At 40.4% G+C, this 20,886-nt stretch overlaps 1 protein-coding gene and 1 pseudogene across 1 annotated transcript; both read right to left on the reverse strand.

Annotated features, from left to right (window-relative positions):
* Nucleotides 1–2,758: 2,758 nt before the first annotated feature.
* On the reverse strand, nt 2,759–6,086 carry LOC118797694 (annotated as a pseudogene).
* A 7,598-nt stretch (nt 6,087–13,684) lies between these two features.
* LOC118798222 (fish-egg lectin-like) lies at nt 13,685–20,336 on the reverse strand. The gene is made up of 5 exons (XM_036557606.1): nt 20,217–20,336; nt 17,896–18,123; nt 16,637–16,827; nt 14,827–14,954; nt 13,685–14,069 (listed from the first exon to the last, which is right to left on the reverse strand). Exons 1-5 carry the CDS (start codon nt 20,269–20,271, stop codon nt 13,928–13,930), a joined length of 744 nt encoding a protein of 247 aa, XP_036413499.1. The 5' UTR covers nt 20,272–20,336; the 3' UTR covers nt 13,685–13,927.
* Nucleotides 20,337–20,886: the final 550 nt, after the last annotated feature.

Consider the following 20,886-nt stretch of genomic DNA (forward strand, 5'->3'; position numbering starts at 1 on the left):
TAGTAAGGCTACAATTAAGGACATAGTTATGTCCTTAACAAGTAGTTATGTGCAAAAAGTCATACCACCAGGAATGTGGGATGTGGGGTGCTGTTCTTAACAAATAATCTAATTATAACATTCCATTAGAATTAGATTATAATTTTCAAAATAATCTAATAAAATTGATCAACCATAAAATCTCCTGCTCAGTGGCATTCCAGTGTGTGACTGTGGGCATGACACAGTTACAGCACCACTCAGTCAATTTGCATAAAGTTTGTTTGAGACAGTGCCATGATGAACCTATCTCGCATAAGCTTGCCTGTCTCAATATTGTTAGCTCGGGCCCTTAATGGCTTCCCTGTCGGCCTTTGGTGGTTACACAGTTCAGAACAAAGGAGCTTGGGCCAATAACACTGCCCTAAACACCTTTGGAGCATCCCAACTAACGCGCTGTAATCGGACGTCTCCTTTGGGTCAAGTAATAGCAGGCAAGTTAATACATCATTGGTCAAACAAGGTGTCAGCTGTAGGGAAAAGTAGGAAAGGGCCCCCCGCTGAAAAGGCTGGTAGGGTAAGGAGGCAGCGTGGTTGGTGAGGCTGCCAAGCAGGGCACTCGAACAGGCACAGTCGCTGTCATCCTCAATTTTCACTTGAACAGAGCACTCCAGCTCTCCTTTTTGTTACGAGCTTAGCGGCTAATGGCTAGAAACCAAAAAGCCTAAATATTTCCAGGTAGGCTGACTTTTACTTCCTGACTGTAGAGGGACCGCTAAGAAAGACACCCAATTTATGCATAAGTTGTTGGGCTTTATTGAAGGCTGTTGTTGTCCACAACCACAGCATGCACAAGAGAGTGTTTTTGGCTAACAGTATGCTCAAAAGTCTCGCTACATGTTGCCTCCTCGGCCGTCGGCGACAGACTGACATAATACTTATCTAAGAGAACACACACGGGTGAACTACGTGTTCACAGTAAGAGTCTGTCAGAACAACCCATAAAATAATCTTTTATCGTTGAAACATTAATATAGCGTTTTTCCTAAAAGTATAAAAATGATAAAGATAACAGCAACAAGAACATGTAATGTTATTTTATCTGTATTTTAGCCAAGTGTGGATTCATTGGTACTATTCATTACTACTTTGAATCTCCAGTGTTGATCCACCACTTACTCTACAGTTTCTGCTCTTGTATGAATCCTAATTCAATATGGATATTAAAGTCAGATAATGTTGGAAGATTTCTCTCCATATTGAAAAAAAGATAAAGCCTGTTTTGACCAGAATAAAACATCATTATAGGCTTTAAGATTTTTTTGATTTTTGAGAACCTTTTCCACACTCAAAGCAGGTCAATGGATTTTTCTACGTATGAATCATTGTGAGGGTTTTCATTGCAGATTTTCATTTCTAAAATTTCTCTTTCTTGTGAACAGATAAAAGGTTTTTCTCTGGTATGAACTGGTGCCTCGGAGATGTAGTTGCTAGTGTAGAGACTGAACAAAAGGGGTAAGAGCACACAACCTGGTAGTATTCCAGAACTGTGGGTCAGGGGGGCAAACACTATATGGACATACGAACTGGGACATTCCTCCTAATGATAGGGTTTAGGTGTTTTAGCCACACTCATTGCAAACAGGTGGATAAAATGAAGCACATAGCTTTGTAATCTCAATAGACAAACATTGGCAGTAGAATGGGTCGTACTGATGAGCTCAGTGACTTTAAACATGGCACTGTAACAGGATCCCACCTTTGCCACAAGTCAGTTTGTGACTGTCGTGCTAGATCTGCCCTTGTCAGCTGTGCTATTATTGTGAAATTGAAGCATCTAGGAGCAACAACAGCTCAGCCACGAAGCGATAGACCATGCAAACTCAGAGAGCGGGCTGCCGAGTGCTCTGTTCAATCACTCACTAAATTTTCCAAAATTCCAAATTGCCTCTGGAAGCAACATCAGCAAAAGAACTGTGTGTTAGGAGCTTCATAAAATGGGTTTCCATGCCTGAGCAGTTGCACACAAGCCTAAGATCAACAAGCACAATGCTAAGCATCAGTGGGGGAGTGGTGTAAAGCGCCACTACTGGACTCTGTAGCAGTGGTAGCGTATTCTGTGGAATGCCACTTCTCTATCTGGCAGTCTGGTGGACAAGCTTTGGTGAAACCTAGGAGAACATTATCTGCTTGCCTGCACTGTACCAGCTGTAAAGTTTGGTAGAGGAGGGATAATGATATGGGGTTGTTTTTCAGGGGTTGGCCTAGAACCCTTAGTTCCAGTCAAGGGAGATCTTAATAATTCAGCATACCAAGACATTTTGGACAATTGTATGCTTCCAAATTTGTGGGCACAGTTTGGGGAAGAACCTTTTCTATTCCAGCGTGACTGAGACCCAGTTCACAAAGCAGCTCCATAAAGGCCTGACTGGGTGAGTTTGGTGTGGAAGAACTTGACCTGCCCTCACAGAGACCTGACCTCAACCCCATCAAACACCTTTGGGATGAACTAGAATGGAGATCGTGAGCCAGGCCCTCTCGTCCAACATCAGTGTCTGACCTCACAAATGCTCTTCTGGATGAATGGACAAAAATTCCCACAGACACTCTCCAAAATCTTGTAGAAAGCTGCAAAGGGGGACCAACTTTATATTAATGCCTGTACAATTAGAATGGGATGTGATAAAAATTCCCGTAGGTGTAATGTGTAGGTGTCCCAATACTTTTGTCCATATAGTGTATTTTCCTAACTGCACCTGCTTGTCAGAAAATCTGTGATTCACCAGCAGATGGAATCTGGCAGACAGCTGGGCAGTTTGACCTGCAGCAGCTCTGGCACTATGGTGTTGGAAGCCCAGCTGAAGGATCCAGAACTGTCAAGATGCTGCAGCATGAACCACAGAGCCAGGTTGACTGCACAATCGAAAGGCCTCTTTGCTCTTAACGTAGATGACAAGAGAAAGTGAAAAAGAATTTCTGGATGTGCAAGCAGGACTCAGGAAAAGCAGAGGAACAAGATATCATTGCATATGTATGCTGGGTCATTGAGACAGTATGCTGGCGTTTCATTGATTACAGCAAAGCCTGTGACTGTGTTAAAATTATGCAATGTTTTCAGGAACATGGGAAAAGCAGAGCATCTTATCATTCTAATAAGGAATCTTTACAACTGATCGACAAACCACAATCATGACAGAAAATGGACAAACACTGCAAAAGCTGAACAGGAAAAATATAGATGCCTGTGGATTCTGGTGCTGGAGAAGACTTCTGAGAGGACTTGAACGGCAAAGAAAAGGCAGTTCATTGGAAAAGACCATTATGCTTGGAAAAGCTGAAGATAAAAGAGAAAAAGGGTGACCAGCAACAGAAGACAGGGTATTATGGAGAAACACTATACCATAGGATCACCAGGAGTCAGAAACCATCTTGATGGTATTTAATAATAATAAAGTTTTCCTTCCTAATATCTTGATAATCACCTCTGAAAAATCGTCATCAGGAGACAAGAATAAGTCTGTGTTTGTTACCAATATCTGACACCACCCATACATCACTTCTCACCAATATGCAAATAATCCCCTGATATTCAGGGGATCCCATGTTGGCTGTCTATTCCAGCGCTCCTTGGCTGCTAACTTACTTGCCTCAGCAGCACCGATAGTATAGCAACAAATTGTTTGGTGAACAATTCTTCCTCTGGAAAATGTTTTGTTTCTGTTTGGTAACGGGCTCTTCCTCACATTAATTGAGATTTTCCTCGTCTCCTCTTTTGTCTTCAGTGTGAGGAATGAGGAACAGTCACTCTTCACTCCAAACTCTTGGGAAACTGGGGAAATTTTCAGATTTATAGATTTACAGCACATTGTAGTTTTTCAGAGGAATCCGGGCAGAGTTGCAGTTTCTAGACTATGAGGGACCAACAGGGTGAACCAGTCTGCTACAGCGCCACCCTGAGACAGAGCAGTGCTGCAGCTCTAGTTAGTTAAGACCACCAAAGACAGAAACTGATTGTGGGAGAAATAGCTTAACAATGCACTTTCTCTGAATTTGTATCTGAGTGTCTATTATTTGCTAACGAAAAGCATAACGTCATAAGTTAATTTTCACAGACCCACCAGCAGTCTGATTCTGAAATATACAGAGGGTCCAAGAGGTTAATTAGAGGGTCCCAGACCCCACAGGACCCCCTGTATTTCGCTTCTTGCTTCTCACGACAAAAGAAGCACCTTACCCAGACTTGGATGCAACATCCATTATTACTGTACAGTAAATATTACAAAAAAGAGAGAATTTCACACAAAATTTTATACAACGAAGATATCAAGAAAGAAAACAACAAAACCAGCACAATGTAGAGCAGCATCACATCTTTATAAGGCTGCTTTTTCAATTTTTACATACAGATATTTTTGTTTCTGTAATCAAATATTTCTTTAAAAATAACACGATGAAATATGATTTTTCATTCCAAAACACACATTTCTTTATACAAATACCTGATTAAAAAGACAAACACTGAACCCTATATATAAGTTGCAGTATGACAATTTCAGATGTCCGTGTCCATAACCAAGCCCATCTCTACCACTTAATCCAAAGATTCTTCTCCTATATGGACTCTCATGATGGACAGTGCTGGGAATCTCTCTCCACACTGATTACAGGTAGAAGCTTTATTATGTGTGAACCATCATGTAATTGTCAAAGGCTTCCTTTCTCTTATAAGTCTTCCCGCACTGAGAGCAGTTAAAATCCTTTTCTCCAGTATGAGTCATGATGTGTCTTTTAACGTCACATAATTGTGAAAAACATTTTCTACACTCAGAGCATGCAAATGGCTTTTCTCCAGTATGAATCATCATGTGGCTTTTATAGTGAGCTGATGTTAAAAAACTTTTCCCACACTGAGTGCAGCTAAAAGGCTTCTCTCCAGTATGAATCATCATGTGTCTTTTCAGCAGGTTTGCATTGGTAAAACCTTTTCCACACTCCAAGCAAGAAAACAGCTTTTCTCCAGTATGAATCATCATGTGCCTTTTAATTTCACTTGGTTTACAAAAACCTCTTCCACACTCAAAATAAGTAAACGGCTTTTCCCCACCATGAATCATCATATGAGCTATAAGGTGGGTTGATATTTTAAAGGCTTTTCCGCACTCAGAACAGGCAAAAGGCTTTTCTCCAGTATGAATCCTCTTGTGGGCTTTATAGTGAGATGATGTAAAAAAACATTTTCCACACTGAGTGCAGGTAAAAGGCCTTTCTCCAGTGAGTCATCATGTGGGCTTTAAGGTTGCTTGACACTGTAAAACCTTTTCTGCAATCTGAACAGGTAAAAGGCTTCTCTCCAGTATGAATCATCATGTGTCTTTTAACATCACTTGATTTACAAAAACTTTTTCCACACTCAGCATGAAAATGGCTTTTCACCAGTATGATATAAGGTGGCCTAACGTCAAAAAACCTTTGCCACACTTACAGCAGAACAAAGGCTTCTCTTCAGTATGAATCTTCATGTGGGCTTTCAGGTGGCCTAAGTTTGAAAAACTTTTTCCGCATTCAGAGCAGGGAAACGGCTTTTCTCCAGTATGAATCATCATGTGGGCTTTAAAGTTTCTTTTCATTCTAAAAGTTTTGCCACACTGAGAACCCATAAAAGGCCTTTCTCCAGTGTGAATCCTTTGGTGTGATTTTAACTCTGCTAAACATACAAATCCCTTCTCACACTGAGTGCAGATAAAAGGCTTTTCTCCAGTATGAATCATCATGTGGGTTTTAAGGTGGCCTGACATTAAAAAACCTTTTCCACACTCAGAGCAGGTAAAAGGCTTTTATCGGGGATGAATCATCATGTGGATTTTAAGGTAGCTGGACGTCGAAAAACCTTTTTCACATTGAGTGCAAGTGAAGGGCTTTTTCCTAGTATGTACGTTCATGTGGACTTCAAGGTTTTTTGAGGTTAAAACGCCTTTTCTGCACTCAGTGCAGGCGTAAATATTTTCTCCAGTATTAATCTTTTCATGTTGTTTTAAAAGTGATAAACTGGTGAAACTCTGTTCACACTGAGAGCACTAATAAGGCCTCTTTCCTTCATGGACGTCCATGTGGCGTTTCAGAGCTCTCTCAGAGGTGAAACTCTTCCCAGACTGTGAACAGCTGAAAGCTACTTCTCCAGTATGAATTCTCAGGTGATCTTTCTGTTGAGAGGAATCACTGACGCCTCTTTCATGCTGAGCGGTTTGGTTAGATTTCTGTGCAGTAAATTCTTCCTTAAATGGCTTCACTTCCAATTTTAATTCCTCTTCAACGTCTTCTTGTACAACCATTCCTATAATAAAAAAAGAAATTAAATTGTATTTAAAATGAATGATGCTAACTATGCTGTGTATATGCACTATATGGACTTCTCTTACTCACTGAATTAGAGTACCTGGAATACCTGGAAATGCCTGAGCCTCCGTACACCTTTCATTCAGTCCCATTGCCACATGTATAAAATCAAGCACAAACATTTATGAAAGAATGGGTCGTTTTAAAGAGCTCACTGAATTTGAGCGTGGTGCCACCGTTGCAACAAATCAGTTCGCAAAATTTCTTCTCTCCTAAATATTGTACGATCAACTGTAAGTGGTATTATTGAAAAGTGGAACCACAGCAACTTAGCCACGAAGTATCAGACTACATAAAGTTACAGAGGAGGTTGGAGTTCAAACCTCCTCTGGCATCAACATCAGTGCAAAAACTGAGTGCTGGTTGCTTCATGGCATGGTTTCCATGGCCAAACAGCTGCATGCAAGCCTTGTCATCATCATCGTTAACCGCTTAGTCCAGATACGGTCGCGGTAGCAGTTGGGAGAGCAGAGAGTCCCAGATGACCCTGTCCCCCGCAACTTCCTCCAGCTGATTTCCAGGGACCCCAAGCCACTCCCAAGCCAACTTGGAGATATAATCCCTCCAGTGGGCCCTAGGACTTGCTCCAAGAAGGCTGAATACTCCGACCTGTTGTTAGGTGCATAAGCACACACAACCGTCAGAGTTTTCCTCTCTGCGATTTTAATTCGCATTGAGGCGACCCTCTTGTCCACCGGGACAAACTCCAACTGCATTGCCGCCAGCCGGGGACTCGTGAGTATCCCCACACCCGCCCGGCGCCTCTCACCTTGTGCAACCCCAGAGTAGGAGAGGGACCAACCCCTATCCAGGAGTTTGGTTCCAGAGCCAACACTGTGCGTGGAGGTGAGCCCAACTATATCTAGTTGGTACCTCTCAACCTCCTGCATAAGCTCCGGCTCCTTCCCCCAGTGAGGTACATTCCATGTACCAAGACCCAGTTTCTGCCGCAGGAGCCTAGGCCACCAAGGGCCCCCTTGCAATCTCCCACTGCCTGTATGGCACTGCACCGCTCCCCCATGCTGGACCTTGCGGGTGGTGGGCCCATATGGTCCCCCCACGTTGCCTCTTCAGGCTGAGCCCGGCCGGGTTACGTGGGCTGCCCGCCCACCAGGCGCTCGCCAAGGAACACTACCCCCAGGTCTGGCTCCAGGGGTAGGTTCCGGTGACCCTCTCCCGGGCAGGGTACACGATCTTCTGTGTCCGTTTTTCATGGAGGGTTTTCGGACCGAGTTAGTCTGGGTCTTCACTCCAGACCTGTTCGCCCTGGGAGACCCTACCAGGAGCATGTTGCTCCCGACAACTTAGCTCTGAAGATCCCTAGACCACACAAGCCCTTCCACCACGACAAGGCCCCGATCCAGGAATATAACAGTATATATAAAATATAACAATCTGTCATTATAGTTTCACAGTACTGCGGGTAAAAGAGAGCACAATTTCACGTCTGTGCTCAGTTTTGAGTCTAAAAACTACATTACCCATAATGCATTGTTCTGAATGCGCATCCTCACGGTAAACTGTTACCATGGATACAGAATGATAGCTTTAGCTTTGGCTTAGCCACCACTGTTTATCACATAAAGTAGATGTTGTAAACGTTCTTACAAAAATAATAAGCGCATGTTTAGTGAACCGTTTCTCTTCATAACTCAACAGACAGATTCACTACAAAACTGCGAGGCTCTGTTAGCTCCGTTAGCCTGTTTACTAGCACCTGCTAACCTGGATACTTTTACCAAGAGAGGACAGAGAAACATACCTCTCTTCCACTAGGAACATACCATCACTGACACAGGGGGGTCTGCACAGTTACTGATATCCTTACTTTCTCTACAGGTTCTTTCCCTTAGGAACGTACCATCTCTGAAACAGGGGGGTCTGCACAGTTACTGATATCCTTACTCCTCTACATGTTCTTTCCATTAGGAACGCACTATCACTGAAACATAACAGATGATTTTTCTAAAGGTATAATGATAATGTCATGTATTCAGCGAGCAAAGAGATGGACTTCATCTCCCAGACTTCTCTATGGTCCAATTACATGCATTTGATTTCTTATTACGTAATACATATTAAAGCCATAGTTACACTTCAAATATGATATGCGGCATACCTATCATCATAATACCTGGAACTGTATTGTGATGAAAGATGGTTCTTCAAGGGTTCTTTAGTAAAGAAAATGGTTCTATATAGAACCATGAACACTCAAAGAACCCTTTGCATGATGAAGTGGTTCTTTGCATTGTGAAATGGTTCTTCAGATTGATGGAGATGGTTTGTATATGATAGAATAGGGCACCCAAAAGGGTTCTTCTGTTGTTCCAATGTCAAGCTTGTAACAACAGAACCCTTTTTGGTGCTGTACAGAGAGCCATCTTCAAAAAGATTCTATATAGAACCATCTACAGCACATTCTTTATCAATCTAAAGAACCATTTCATGATACAAAGAACCCTTTAAGTATGCAAAGGGTTCTTTGAGTGTTCATGGTTCTATATAGAACTATTTTCTTTACTTAAGAATCCCTGAAGAACCATCATATTTAAGAGTGTAGTAAAAACAAAATCTAGACAAAACAAGAACAAGATTTCTTATTGAGAAAATAATGCTAATGAATATGTAAATATGGGCTAGTGTACTTAAGACTACAGATATTAGCATTTTGTCATAGTATAAGACCATCATTTAAACTTACATTAATATATAAATCAAAAACATTCTGTCAAACAATAAATTAATTCAAATATGTTTGATTACTTTTGAGTTGTGTTTATATTTTTAATGTATAAGCCAAATTACAGATCTGCTTTTGTTAAAACCAAAATGCACATGAACTATTAGCAACATAGTAAAACTTACAAGATGGTCATATTGATTTAAGGATTGGTAAAAACAAAAAATCTGATTTAATCACATATGTAAAATTTTAAGCTTGGTTTTATAGGCCCTTTTCATATTTCTGCATTTTTTTGCTGGAAGTAAACCAATAACAATAACAACAATGATGAGTTGAGCTTGTACAAATTACTAAAGTGTTAGAGCTTGAAACAAAAACAGCCTGATCTCAGTTTCAGTGGTTTATCAGCTGATGATAAACAGAGGAAAATGAGGTTGTGCAGTTAAGGAATAAACTTTGTCAGACCGAGTTAAGAAACCTCTGTGTCTGCATTTCAGCGATGCTGACTGACGTTACACTGAATGCAGTATGTGCTTTAAAGTTGCTGCTACAGCCGCTTTCAGAGGAACAGTTTTCATTTTCTACCTCAAAAATGATCAGCAACTGAAAGAGTGAGTGCTCGGTAGAGAGTAGATGTTTGTTCAATGGAGCACGTGGTTCCACCTTAAATGGTGCCTGAGCCGCAAGAATGTAACTGCTGCATCATTTAAGGTGGAAGCACTGGGACAATTCGAACAAGAAGCTGACTCCAGCCTCGCAATGTTTTAGTGTTTAACGGTTTCTTGCTGCAGATTAAACATATCAGGAAACCAACTGAGTGATTATAACTGCAAATAAGAAAACGTCTACAGTGGTGGTACAAACCCAACGACCTGGCACACCCCCTTGCCGGGATGTGTGCATGTTTAGCTTTTTGCCACTTTAATTACTTTTTCTTAGCGAGCTGTTTCAGCACCTCCAGCTAATATGACTTATCCAGCATTTTGGTTATACATGCTGTGTAAAATGTAAATAAAAACAGAATGCAATGATTTGCAAATCTCATAGACCCGTATTTTATTCACAATAGAACATAGAACACATATCAGATGTTGAAATGAAACATTTTACCATTTCATGAAAAATATGAAGTCGTTCAGAACTTGATGGCAGCAATGCATCTCAAAAAACAGGGGCAACATAAGGCTGGAAAAGTAAGTGGTACTAATAAATAACAGCTGAAGGAGTAATTTGCAACTGACTCACATGACTGGGCATAAAAAGAGCACTTTAGAGAGGCAGAGGTTCACCAATCTGCAAAAAACTGCATCTAAAAATTGTGGAACAATTTCAGAAAAATGTTTCTCAACATAAATTGTGAAGATTTTGAATATCCCACCATCTACAGTACATAATATCATCGAGAGATTTAGAGAATCTGGAGAAATCCCTGTACGCAAGGGACAAGGCCACCAGTCAGTATTAGATGCTCATGATCTTCAGGCCCTCAGGTGGCACTGCATTAAAAGCAGGCATGATTCTGTACCGGAAATCACTGCATGGGCTCTGGAACACTTCTAGAAATCATTGTCTGTGAACACAGTTCACCGTGCAATCCACAAACTAGCAAAGTTAAAGCTGTATCATGCAAAGAAGAAGCCATATATAAACAGGATCCAGAAACGCTGCCATCTTCTCTGGGCTAAAGCTCATTTAAATTAAAAATTTGTTCTGAATATATTGAATACATATATATATATATATGGGGGGTGGGTGGTCCGGAGGCTCCTAATTCACTACGCTTGGGCATCAGGTCTCCATTTCTCAGTGCTCTGAGATTTATTGCAACTGTACACACAAGAATATTTACAATTGTGAGGAAAAGTTTAAAAACCAAAGCTGTGTATAAATGACTCCACTGACTCCTCAGTCAGCATCCGGCAGTCATTTCTCCAAGCAGAATTAGTGCAATTCTTCTGAAATAGATCTGAAACCACACAGACCTTCCCAAATCACCATCTTTTATCCAGGTCATACCACTGTTCAGATCTAGGGGTGACAAGAAAACAAACAATACACATATATATTACATATATACACACACACACGGTATGGCCATTTCTCATCGTATAATCATGTGCATATTCAACATATCAACAGTACTGATAAACTAGCATTATATAACACAGTGTTTTCTCTTTTACAGGTACCTGCAACCTGCATCCCATCTCACCTGGATTTCCCTCGACCTCAGGTAAGTACAACCCCATTTCCAAAAAAGTTGGAAATGTAAATAAAAATAGGATGCAATGATATGCAAATCATGTGAACCATATTTTTAAAGGATAATACTACAAAGACAACATATCAAATATTGAAACTGAGAAATTTTATTGTTTTTTGAAAAATATATGCCCATTTTGAATTTGATGCCAACAACACATTCCAAAAAGGTTGGGATGGGGGCCTGTTTACCACCTCTTCTTTTTTTTCTTGCATTTTCCCCCATTTTCTCCCCAATTTAGTGTTCTCCAATTCCACCCACTAGTTCGGACTCCCCCAGCCGCATGATACCACCAGCTTTAGGAGGGCAAAGGCTAGCACAGGCTTCCTCTGGGACCTGTGAAGCCAGCCATTGCATCTTTTCGGCTCACGAAACATCATTGTACAACCGAACACACTCAGAGGTTACATCAGCTAACAGATGCCTTCGCTGACTAGCACTGGGGGCCATCCTACCCACCCAGAGAGAGAGGCCAGTTGTGCTCTCTTGGACTCCCGGCCAGGGATGGCTGTAGCATCACCAGGGGTCGAACTTGTGACCTCCTGATGATAGGGCCAGCGCTTAGATGGTTGCACCAATCAGGAGCCCCCCATCACCTCTTTTAACAGCACTCTGTAAGTGTTTGGGAATACGGTGCACTGCTGTTGTAATACATGCAAAACATTGTTTTACATTGTCTTGCTGAAATAAGCAAGGCCTTACCTGAAAAAGACGTTGTCTGGATGGCAGCTTATGTTGCCAAAGCATGTGTTTATCTTTCAGCATTAATGGTGCTTTCACAGATGTGCAAGTTACCCAGGCTATGTGCACTGATGCACCACAAAACCATCATGAATACTGATTTTTGAACTGTGCACTGATAACAAGCTGAGTGGTCTTTAGCCCGGAGGACACAGTGTCCATGATTTCCAAAAAGAATTTCAAATGTTGATTTGTCAGAACACAGGACACTTTTCCACTTCGCCTCAGTCCATTTTAAATGAGCTCAGGCCCAGAGAAGGTGGCGGCATTTCTGGATCTTGTTTATATATGGTTTCTTCTTTGCATTTAAGAGTTTTAATTAGCATTTGTTGATGCAGTAACAAACTGTTTTCACAGACAGTGGTTTTCAGAAGTGTTTCTGAGCCCATGCAGTGATTTCCACTACAGAATGCTGTCTGTTTTTAATGCAGTGCCGCCTGAGGGGCCAAAGATTATGGCTAGCAAATACTGGTTTTGGGTCTTGTCCCTTGTATAAAGAGATTTCTCCAGATTCTCTGAATCTTTTAATGATATTATGTACTGTAGATGAGGAAAAGCAAAAGTTCTTTACTATTTTATTTTGAGAAACGTTATTCTTGAATTGTTGCACTATTTGATCGTGCAGTCTTTCACAGAGTGGTGAACCCCTCCTCATCTTTACTTCTGAAAGACTCAGCCTCTCTGAGATGCTCTTTTGTACCCAATCATGTTACTGACCTGTTGCCAACCAACCACCAGGTGATTTTTAGCATTACACAACTTTACCAGCCTGTGTTGCCCCAGTCCCAACTTTTTTAGGACATGTTGTTGGCATTAAATTCAAAATGGGCATATATGTTTCAAAAAACAATACATTTTGTCAGTTTCTACATTTGATATGTTGTCTTTGCACTATTTTCAATAAAATATAGGATTTAAATAATTTGCACATCATTTAAACAACTTTTTTGGAAATGGGTTTTGTAAAACTAGAGGTGATGTCAACATCCAGAAGAAATAAACATATATTTTAAAACCTGGAAATCTGCTAATGTCATTATTTACGTTGAGATTTTTGTAAAAAAAAATAAAAGGGTGATTTCCTAGATAGCATCTGAGCAATGATCAGTGCAATGTCACTTTGTTAAGTAAAAGGTACAGTATGATGCCGTTTAACAACTGAAGCTCTAAAAAGACACAAAGATCATAATATTGCTGACCTTGCGAGTTTGAAAAAACTGCCATTGAATGGAGAGCTGTTTAGGAGCTGAAACAGCCGGTTCTTATTGGTGAACTGAGCCATTTGATGTGACTCACTGAGGCGACCTGCCTGGCCATCAGTGCGTAGTACTAGTGGCTGGTGGTTGACCACCCCGTAGCACACCTCTGCTCTCAATCCAGCAGACAGGAGATTCCCTGGGTGAGCACACTACAAGTGTCAATAAAAGTGTCTACAATAGCACCGCTATTGAACAGCAGCTATATTAACTCAGTACTTTTACATGTGATAAGAGAGGACTTCTGTTTTTTCAAGAGAAATATTTTTCTAAAGGTATCTGTCTCTTCTCTAGTACCCCAGACTTTTCAAAACAAAGCCTTTAAATCATAGAATGTATGAAATGAAAAATAACACTTCATTCAAATTTGCTTAATCAAAGTAAAGATTTATTGCATTGGCCATAATATTACCTTCTTTTTCAGCCTAGCAACATATGAAAGATTTGGTTAAATGCAATAGAAAAGGTGGAAATTTAATCAGGAAAGAGTTGATTATAGATCATAACTTTATTTTTTCTTTTGTGCTGCTGTTCATCCCCAGAGACTCTAAGAAGGGATGGGACGTCTGATCTGAACTTGACCGTAGGGCTCTAGAGGTCTCGCTCCTTTTATTCGGTGCAGTCCATGATGCTGTCATCTCTGCCGATGAGCCACAGATGGCCGAGATCATAGGAAACATGCTTGATATTCGGAGGGGACTGCACTTGGCGCCACCCAGTGCCAGCAGGGTTACTTGGTGAAACACCTTCCCTGCAAAATACGATCACATTGGTCATTTGGTATCACAACCCTTACAAAACAGAAGTTTATTCAAGTCTACTATTAGTATACTTCTTTTAAAATAAATAATAAGTGAGTATGCCTTCAGTATACTTTTATGTATGTATCAGAGATATACTAAACAGAATTCTACTTAAGTATACTTACAAGGCTTATACTTACAACTATACGGAAAAGTTTAAGTATATTCAGCCTATACTTTTACTTAATCTTTTGACCAAGATGTACTAAGTCAGTAGCACCATTGCCTCACAACAAGAAGGGTCTTGGTTCGATTCCCCAGCTGGGTGACCAATGTCCTTTCCATGTTCTCTCTGTGTAGGTTTCCCATAGACATGCAGTCAGGTTGAGATATATATATGACCTGACTGTATTTCTATGAAAAGAAACCTACACAGAGAGAACAGCTGGGGAATGGAAACTACACACACATATATAAAATTTTACTTGTGGTATTCTTCAAAGTATACTTAGTACTGAAGTACTGAAATAGTACACTTACAAGTATACTACTAGTACATTAATATTAGTATATTACTAAAATTATTACACTTACTACACAAAGTATACTTGGGAAATATACTTGAATTTTACTTAAGTTTTTTAACAAAATTAAGTGTACTTTTTTTGTAAGGGAATACAAGGTATCTCATTTCTATAAGATTCATTTAGCACTTTTATTCCCAATCATCCAATATACACAATAATAACTGCCTAATAAAATTACCTCTGAAAGACCTCTCCAATAGAACTGACCCCATAGACTTTTCCATCAGTGGAAACCTCAATCACGGAAAGACCTCCAGGTATCTGCTGCCAGCTTAAGGAGCCAGCACAAGTAGTTGGAGTCACACCCTGAAATAAAGCAGACTCAGACTAAAAATTCAGTAAAAACATGGCAGAGACTAATAAATTAGTTAAATAAGATAATAAGAGTAGCCAAAGATTTTTAATCATCACTGAAATAAAAGTACAATCAAGAGTAAAACAACATATATATATATATATGCAAGTGGCAATACTTGGAGTCCAAGCACTGATTAGCTCAATGAGGTCCACTGCAAGAATGTGCTGACAAATGTATTGTGGCACCTGACCAGACTGTAAATAGTTCAGTTTTTAAAGGAAAGATATGTGTATGTGGGGCTGTTGAGCAGAGCGCTGTGTTTTTAGCTGTTAGTGCTGGAGATGGCGTTTCCTTCTTTCCCTGTTTGGCACTGTTTTCAGCAGATTAAAAATAAAGCTGCGTTATGCACAGTAACCTCGAGTCGTCTAAGTTTCTCCTGAGGACCCCAAATGTTACAGTATTTTGCACTTCACCTTTTATTGATAGCTCATATTTAGCTAAAAAAAGAAAACAAAATGAATATCTGAATTCCAAAATTAAAAACCAAATACCTACCAAACAAACAAATTTCAAAATAATTGAATATTCAGGTCCAGCTCTAATATATTTGATCAGATTCTTGGAAAAATTTCATAGGTCATTCACAGATCCCCACTTAGACACACCATTAAAGCTCCATTAGTCGATGTTAAGCCTGTGAAATGGCTGCTGAAAGCTGAGTTTTCTAATTATCACCCTTAACCTTCCTAGAAGTAAGCTGAAAAATACAGCATTCAACATCTTTGCTTGATCGGAGGTACAGATGCTGAGAAACGTTTACTTAGCTTTGATAGTGCTCCCACTGACATACAAATGCCACAATTTACAGACTTCTTTAGGATCTTTTGTCACACAAGCCCATCAGGTTTCATTAGAATCAGACAAAGTGTTCATGAGCTACAGCAGCTCTAATCCAGAAGGATTGATTGGTATGTGGTGGCCATGTTGTTTACAAATGATAATTTTTTTATGTTAAATATTGAGATTCAGGGCGGCACGGTGGCGCAGTGGGTAGTGCTGTTGCCTCACAGCAAGAATGGCCTGGGTTCGATTCCCGGCCGGGCGACCAGGGTCATTTCTGTGTGGAGTTTGCCTGTTCTCCCCGTGTCTGCGTGGGTTTCCTCCGGGTACTCCGGTTTCCTCCCACAGTCCAAAAAAAACATGCAGTCAGGCCAATTGGACATGTTAAAAATGCCCCTAGGTGTGAATGTGTATGTCTGTCTGTCTGCCCTGCGATGGACTGGCAACCTGTCCACAGTGTATCCTGCCTTCCGCCCAATGACAGCTGGGATAGGCTCCAGCAACCCAGAAGGATAAGCGGTTTAGATGATGTATGTATGTATTGAGATTCAGTCTCTTGCAGACATGTTTCGTGAGGATTAGATGAAACATACGACAAGTTTGCAAAAGTAGACTTTGTAAAAAATCGAAATCTTTTTTCCCAGAAGGACGACTCTGGGTTTTTGATGAATTTTGGTTTAGTATGAACCAGAAGTATGTTTCACGGTGTAGGAGGTATGGGCCAAAACATAAAACACCATGCCGTAGGCCTCCTTCAGGCCAATCAGGCTCATGAGCTTGAGTAGCAGGAGGAACTACTACGTTCTGACCAAAATTCATGTCTGTGTCTTCAGCTGTGTCTGTAGGTTACCTTCATAATGAAGATGTTGTCTGCAGAGTTGACTCCCCAGCAGCTGTACGGCCCACAGCTGTAGTACTTCAGCTTTCCTGGGATATTTGTCCAGGAAGAACCTTGCCCCCCAGTAAGGCAGTAGATATCATCATTCATGCTGACACCTGCTGGAGAGAACATTCCTCCTGCATCCACCTGTTTCAGCAGACCTGGGAAGCAAGGGCAGACATAGTTTAGGGGCAGAAACAGATGGACAGAAATTGAAGCTCTTAAATGTAAAAATGTGGGGAAAAGTTCACAGCATAACTCTCTCTCTAAATTCTACTTCAGGCTGCACTCCTGGGAGAAGTTATACTCCACCAGTCAGAAAACAGCTTCCCTTTTGTTTTTCGTTTGATATTTTTTCCTTCTCTAATGCTGAAGATCGTTCCTTTGCTATGGAATAAAGCTCAGAAGGGCAGTGGCAATGAGAAGCCCCAAAGATCCATGAGACATGGTAGAAGCGACAGAGTGCACTAAAAACATGCTGGCTCTGTCATAATCCGAGCACCATTAGCCACTGCTCCCTTTCTGTCCAGACAAGGTCCAGTCACAACATGACCTAGAGAAAAAGCGGCACTTTAACAAGAGCCAGCCCCCCATGCCACACCGCCTCTCACAGTCCTGTAGATGAGCCTATGCCCACCGAGCATGACCCAGTTACACTGCTTCATCCCTCCAAGGCATGACTGGCAAGCTGCAGTTTACATGGCCAGACAAAGGTTGAGGGCCCCACTCACAGATTCCAAGTAGATGGACAATCAGTTCAAACACTGTTGGTGGGCCGGGACTATCCTAACTTCGAAGAAGGTTCTGGGTGACCAAAGGCTAGATGACAACACTGTAAACTGAAACTCCGCTCTTCCCATCAGCACACATTAGGGGTGCGAGTGGAAGAGGAGAGCAGAGAGGCCAGTGGAGGCCACTGCCCCAAATGGATGATCATATTGATCATTTGGGTAAGGCCCGTTTTATCTCATGTCCTTGTCTATATGTTCAAGCACCAGAGGAGTAGCTTGAACATGTTTTGTTATACCCTGTATATGTGTGATGACAAAGTTGAATTGAATTAAACTTAATCGAATTATTAGGGTTTTTTACATGTTAAATTCAGCAAATAAGCAATAATTGTGTATTACACTGTGTATATGTGTGTATAATGTGGGTATAATGTGGGTATATGACTGTATTTATTACATTACTGTATGTAAAATGTCTGTGAAGTAAGACCAGCACACCTGGAACAATAACCCAATCTCCTCCCACAAGTTTGTAGATGTAATTGTTGGAATCGACTCCCCAGATGCCAGCAGGTCCCACACTGACGTGCTTCAGAGATCCAGGAACCTGGATCCAGCCGGTGCTGTACAGGGTGAAGACCTGATCATTGGAGTTGACCCCAAACACTTGACCGTTCGAAACATCAATCTGCTTCAGCCTGCCTGGAACCACTCTACACTCCAGAGCTGTAAGGATAGATAGATAGATAGATAGATAGATAGACAGACAGACAGACAGATAGATAGATAGATAGATAGATAGACAGACAGACAGACAGACAGACAGACAGACAGATAGACAGCCAGACAGACAGACAGACAGACAGATAGATAGATAGAAAGACAGATAGATAGATAGACAGACAGACAGATAGATAGAAAGACAGACAGACAGACAGACAGACAGATAGATAGATAGATAGATAGAAAGACAGATAGATAGATAGAAAGACAGACAGACAGACAGACAGACAGATAGATAGATAGATAGAAAGAAAGAAAGACAGACAGACAGGCAGATAGATAGATAGATAGATAGATAGATAGATAGAAAGACAGACAGACAGACAGACAGACAGGCAGTTAGATAGATAGATAGATAGATAGATAGATAGATAGACAGACAGACAGATAGATAGAAAGACAGACAGGCAGATAGATAGATAGATAGATAGATAGATAGATAGAAAGACAGACAGACAGATAGATAGATAGATAGATAGATAGATAGATAGAAAGACAGATAGATAGATAGACAGACAGACAGACAGATAGATAGATAGATAGATAGATAATATCTTCTAACAATATCTTAAACAATGTCTACATATAAAGGTGATGTAATTGCATCATTTTTTATCAGTTAAAAATGTAAAAGATGCCAATTCTTATTAAAGAAAAAGGTAGGATACCCTGTGTCCAAATAGCTGATATTTTCCACTTTAACTGAAATAACCTCAATTAGATGTTTCCTGTTTTCTCTAAAAAAAACTCTTTCAGCTGAGTTTTAGGGGTTTCCTGCATGTGCAGCCTGTTTCACATCAATCCACAAATTTGAACAGGATTAAGATCTGGGTTTTGATTGGGCCGTTCCAGAACTCTCCATTTCTTCCTTTTGAGCTGTTTCTTTGTGGATTTAGGAGGGTCTCATGTTTTTCTGAAAGCACCCTCTGATACAATAAGGCATTCAAAGTGGATTTTATGATGGAGAGCTCATCAGGCCCTGCTGCAGCAAAGCAGCTCCAAACCATGACACTTCCACCGCCATGCTTCACAGTTGGCGTGAGGTTCTTGTACTCAAATGTTGTGTTTGGTTTGCGCCTAACGTCTTCTGTTACTCTGAAATAATTCAGTTTTGGATTCATCTGTCCAAAGCACATTGCTCCAGAGGTCCCGGTCTTTGTCTAGATGTTCTGTGGCAAACTTTAGTCTAGCCTTGATGTTTTTCTTTGACAGTGAGAGTTTCCTCCTTGCATACTTCCTATGAAAATCAAACTTGTGCAATCTCCTTCCTATGGTAGATTTCTGGACTTTGACATCTACTGTGGTAAGAGCTACATGTAGGTCCTGTGATGACATTTTAGTATTGTTGGAGATTTCTTTATGCATCTCACGGTCTGCTCTTGGCCTGAACTTGCTAAGACGACCAGACCTGGCCATGGTGGCAGTTGTTTTAAATGTTCTTCACTTGTAAATTATTTTTCGGACAGTGGAAAGGCTGATTTCTAACTGTCTTCATATTTCAGACTCATTTGCATCTACAACTTCCTTTCTGAAGGTCTCAGAGAGCTCTTTGTATCTCGGCATGTTGATACTACTCACTTTAACAATCAAGAGCAAACCAAACTGAATGTCTCAGGTTTAAACAAGACAAACTTTAGGCATTTTAAGTAGTAATAAATGTGGGGGTGTCTTACCTTTTTCCTCACAAGAAAATTACATTTCTATTAATTACATTTTACAAATAATTTTTTAAAAACCATTTCTGCATTTTTGTTTGTTTAGTTGTATTACATCCATCTCTCAATACGGTGAAAATGAATATTAAAAGTCTCTATGTTTAAATATGTTATTAAAGATAAAAAAGGTTTACATGGGGTGTCTAATTTTTTCACATTGCTATATATTTTAATAAAGTAATAAAACTAATCTTGTCTGCTTAATAATACATATGTGTGATTTATGTATTGTAAATATATTACATATCACAAAGAAATCTGTCTGAATACTTGTTTATTTCTCACTGTATATTTCTATTGTAAAGAGACACACATACTCACCCAGGGAGGTGATGCAGAAGCTGAGGAGAACAAAGAGGACTGCTGTTCTCTCCATGGCCTTCAGTCAGAGTCAGTGTTCGTCTTGATTAGAACTGCAATGTTGAGACTGAGCAGACCTGGAGAGAATATATAATCAAAGAAAGAGGAACAAACTGTGTGTGTCACAACAAAATGTGTCATGCATTACGCAATAAAGTCCTAGACTTATTTCCAATATAGTCCTTGATATATAACCCCATTTCCAAAAAATGTGGGATGTTGAAAGTGAGACATTTTACCACATCATAAAAAAATATTAAAGTGGGCAGAGGTTTATCAATCTGTGAAAAAACTGTCTAAAAATTGTGAAACAATTTCAGAAAATGTTCCTCAATGTAAATTGCAAAGACTTTGGATATCCCACCATCTACAATACATGATATTAGCAAAAGATTCAGAGAATCTGGAGAAATCCCTGTACGCAAGGAACAAGGTCGACGGTCAATACTGGATGCTTGTGATCTTCGGGTCCTCAGACGGCTCTGCATTGAAAACAGGCATGATTCTATACTGGAAATCACTGCATGGGAATGAACACAGGAACACTTCCAGAAATTATTGTCTGTGAACACAGAAGCAACTTCTCTGGGCCCAAGCTGATTTAAGATGGACTGAGGCGAAGTGGAAAAAG

Source organism: Colossoma macropomum, unplaced genomic scaffold (assembly GCF_904425465.1).
Source record: "Colossoma macropomum unplaced genomic scaffold, Colossoma_macropomum, whole genome shotgun sequence".
In the NCBI taxonomy this organism is placed as follows: Eukaryota; Metazoa; Chordata; class Actinopteri; order Characiformes; family Serrasalmidae; genus Colossoma; species Colossoma macropomum.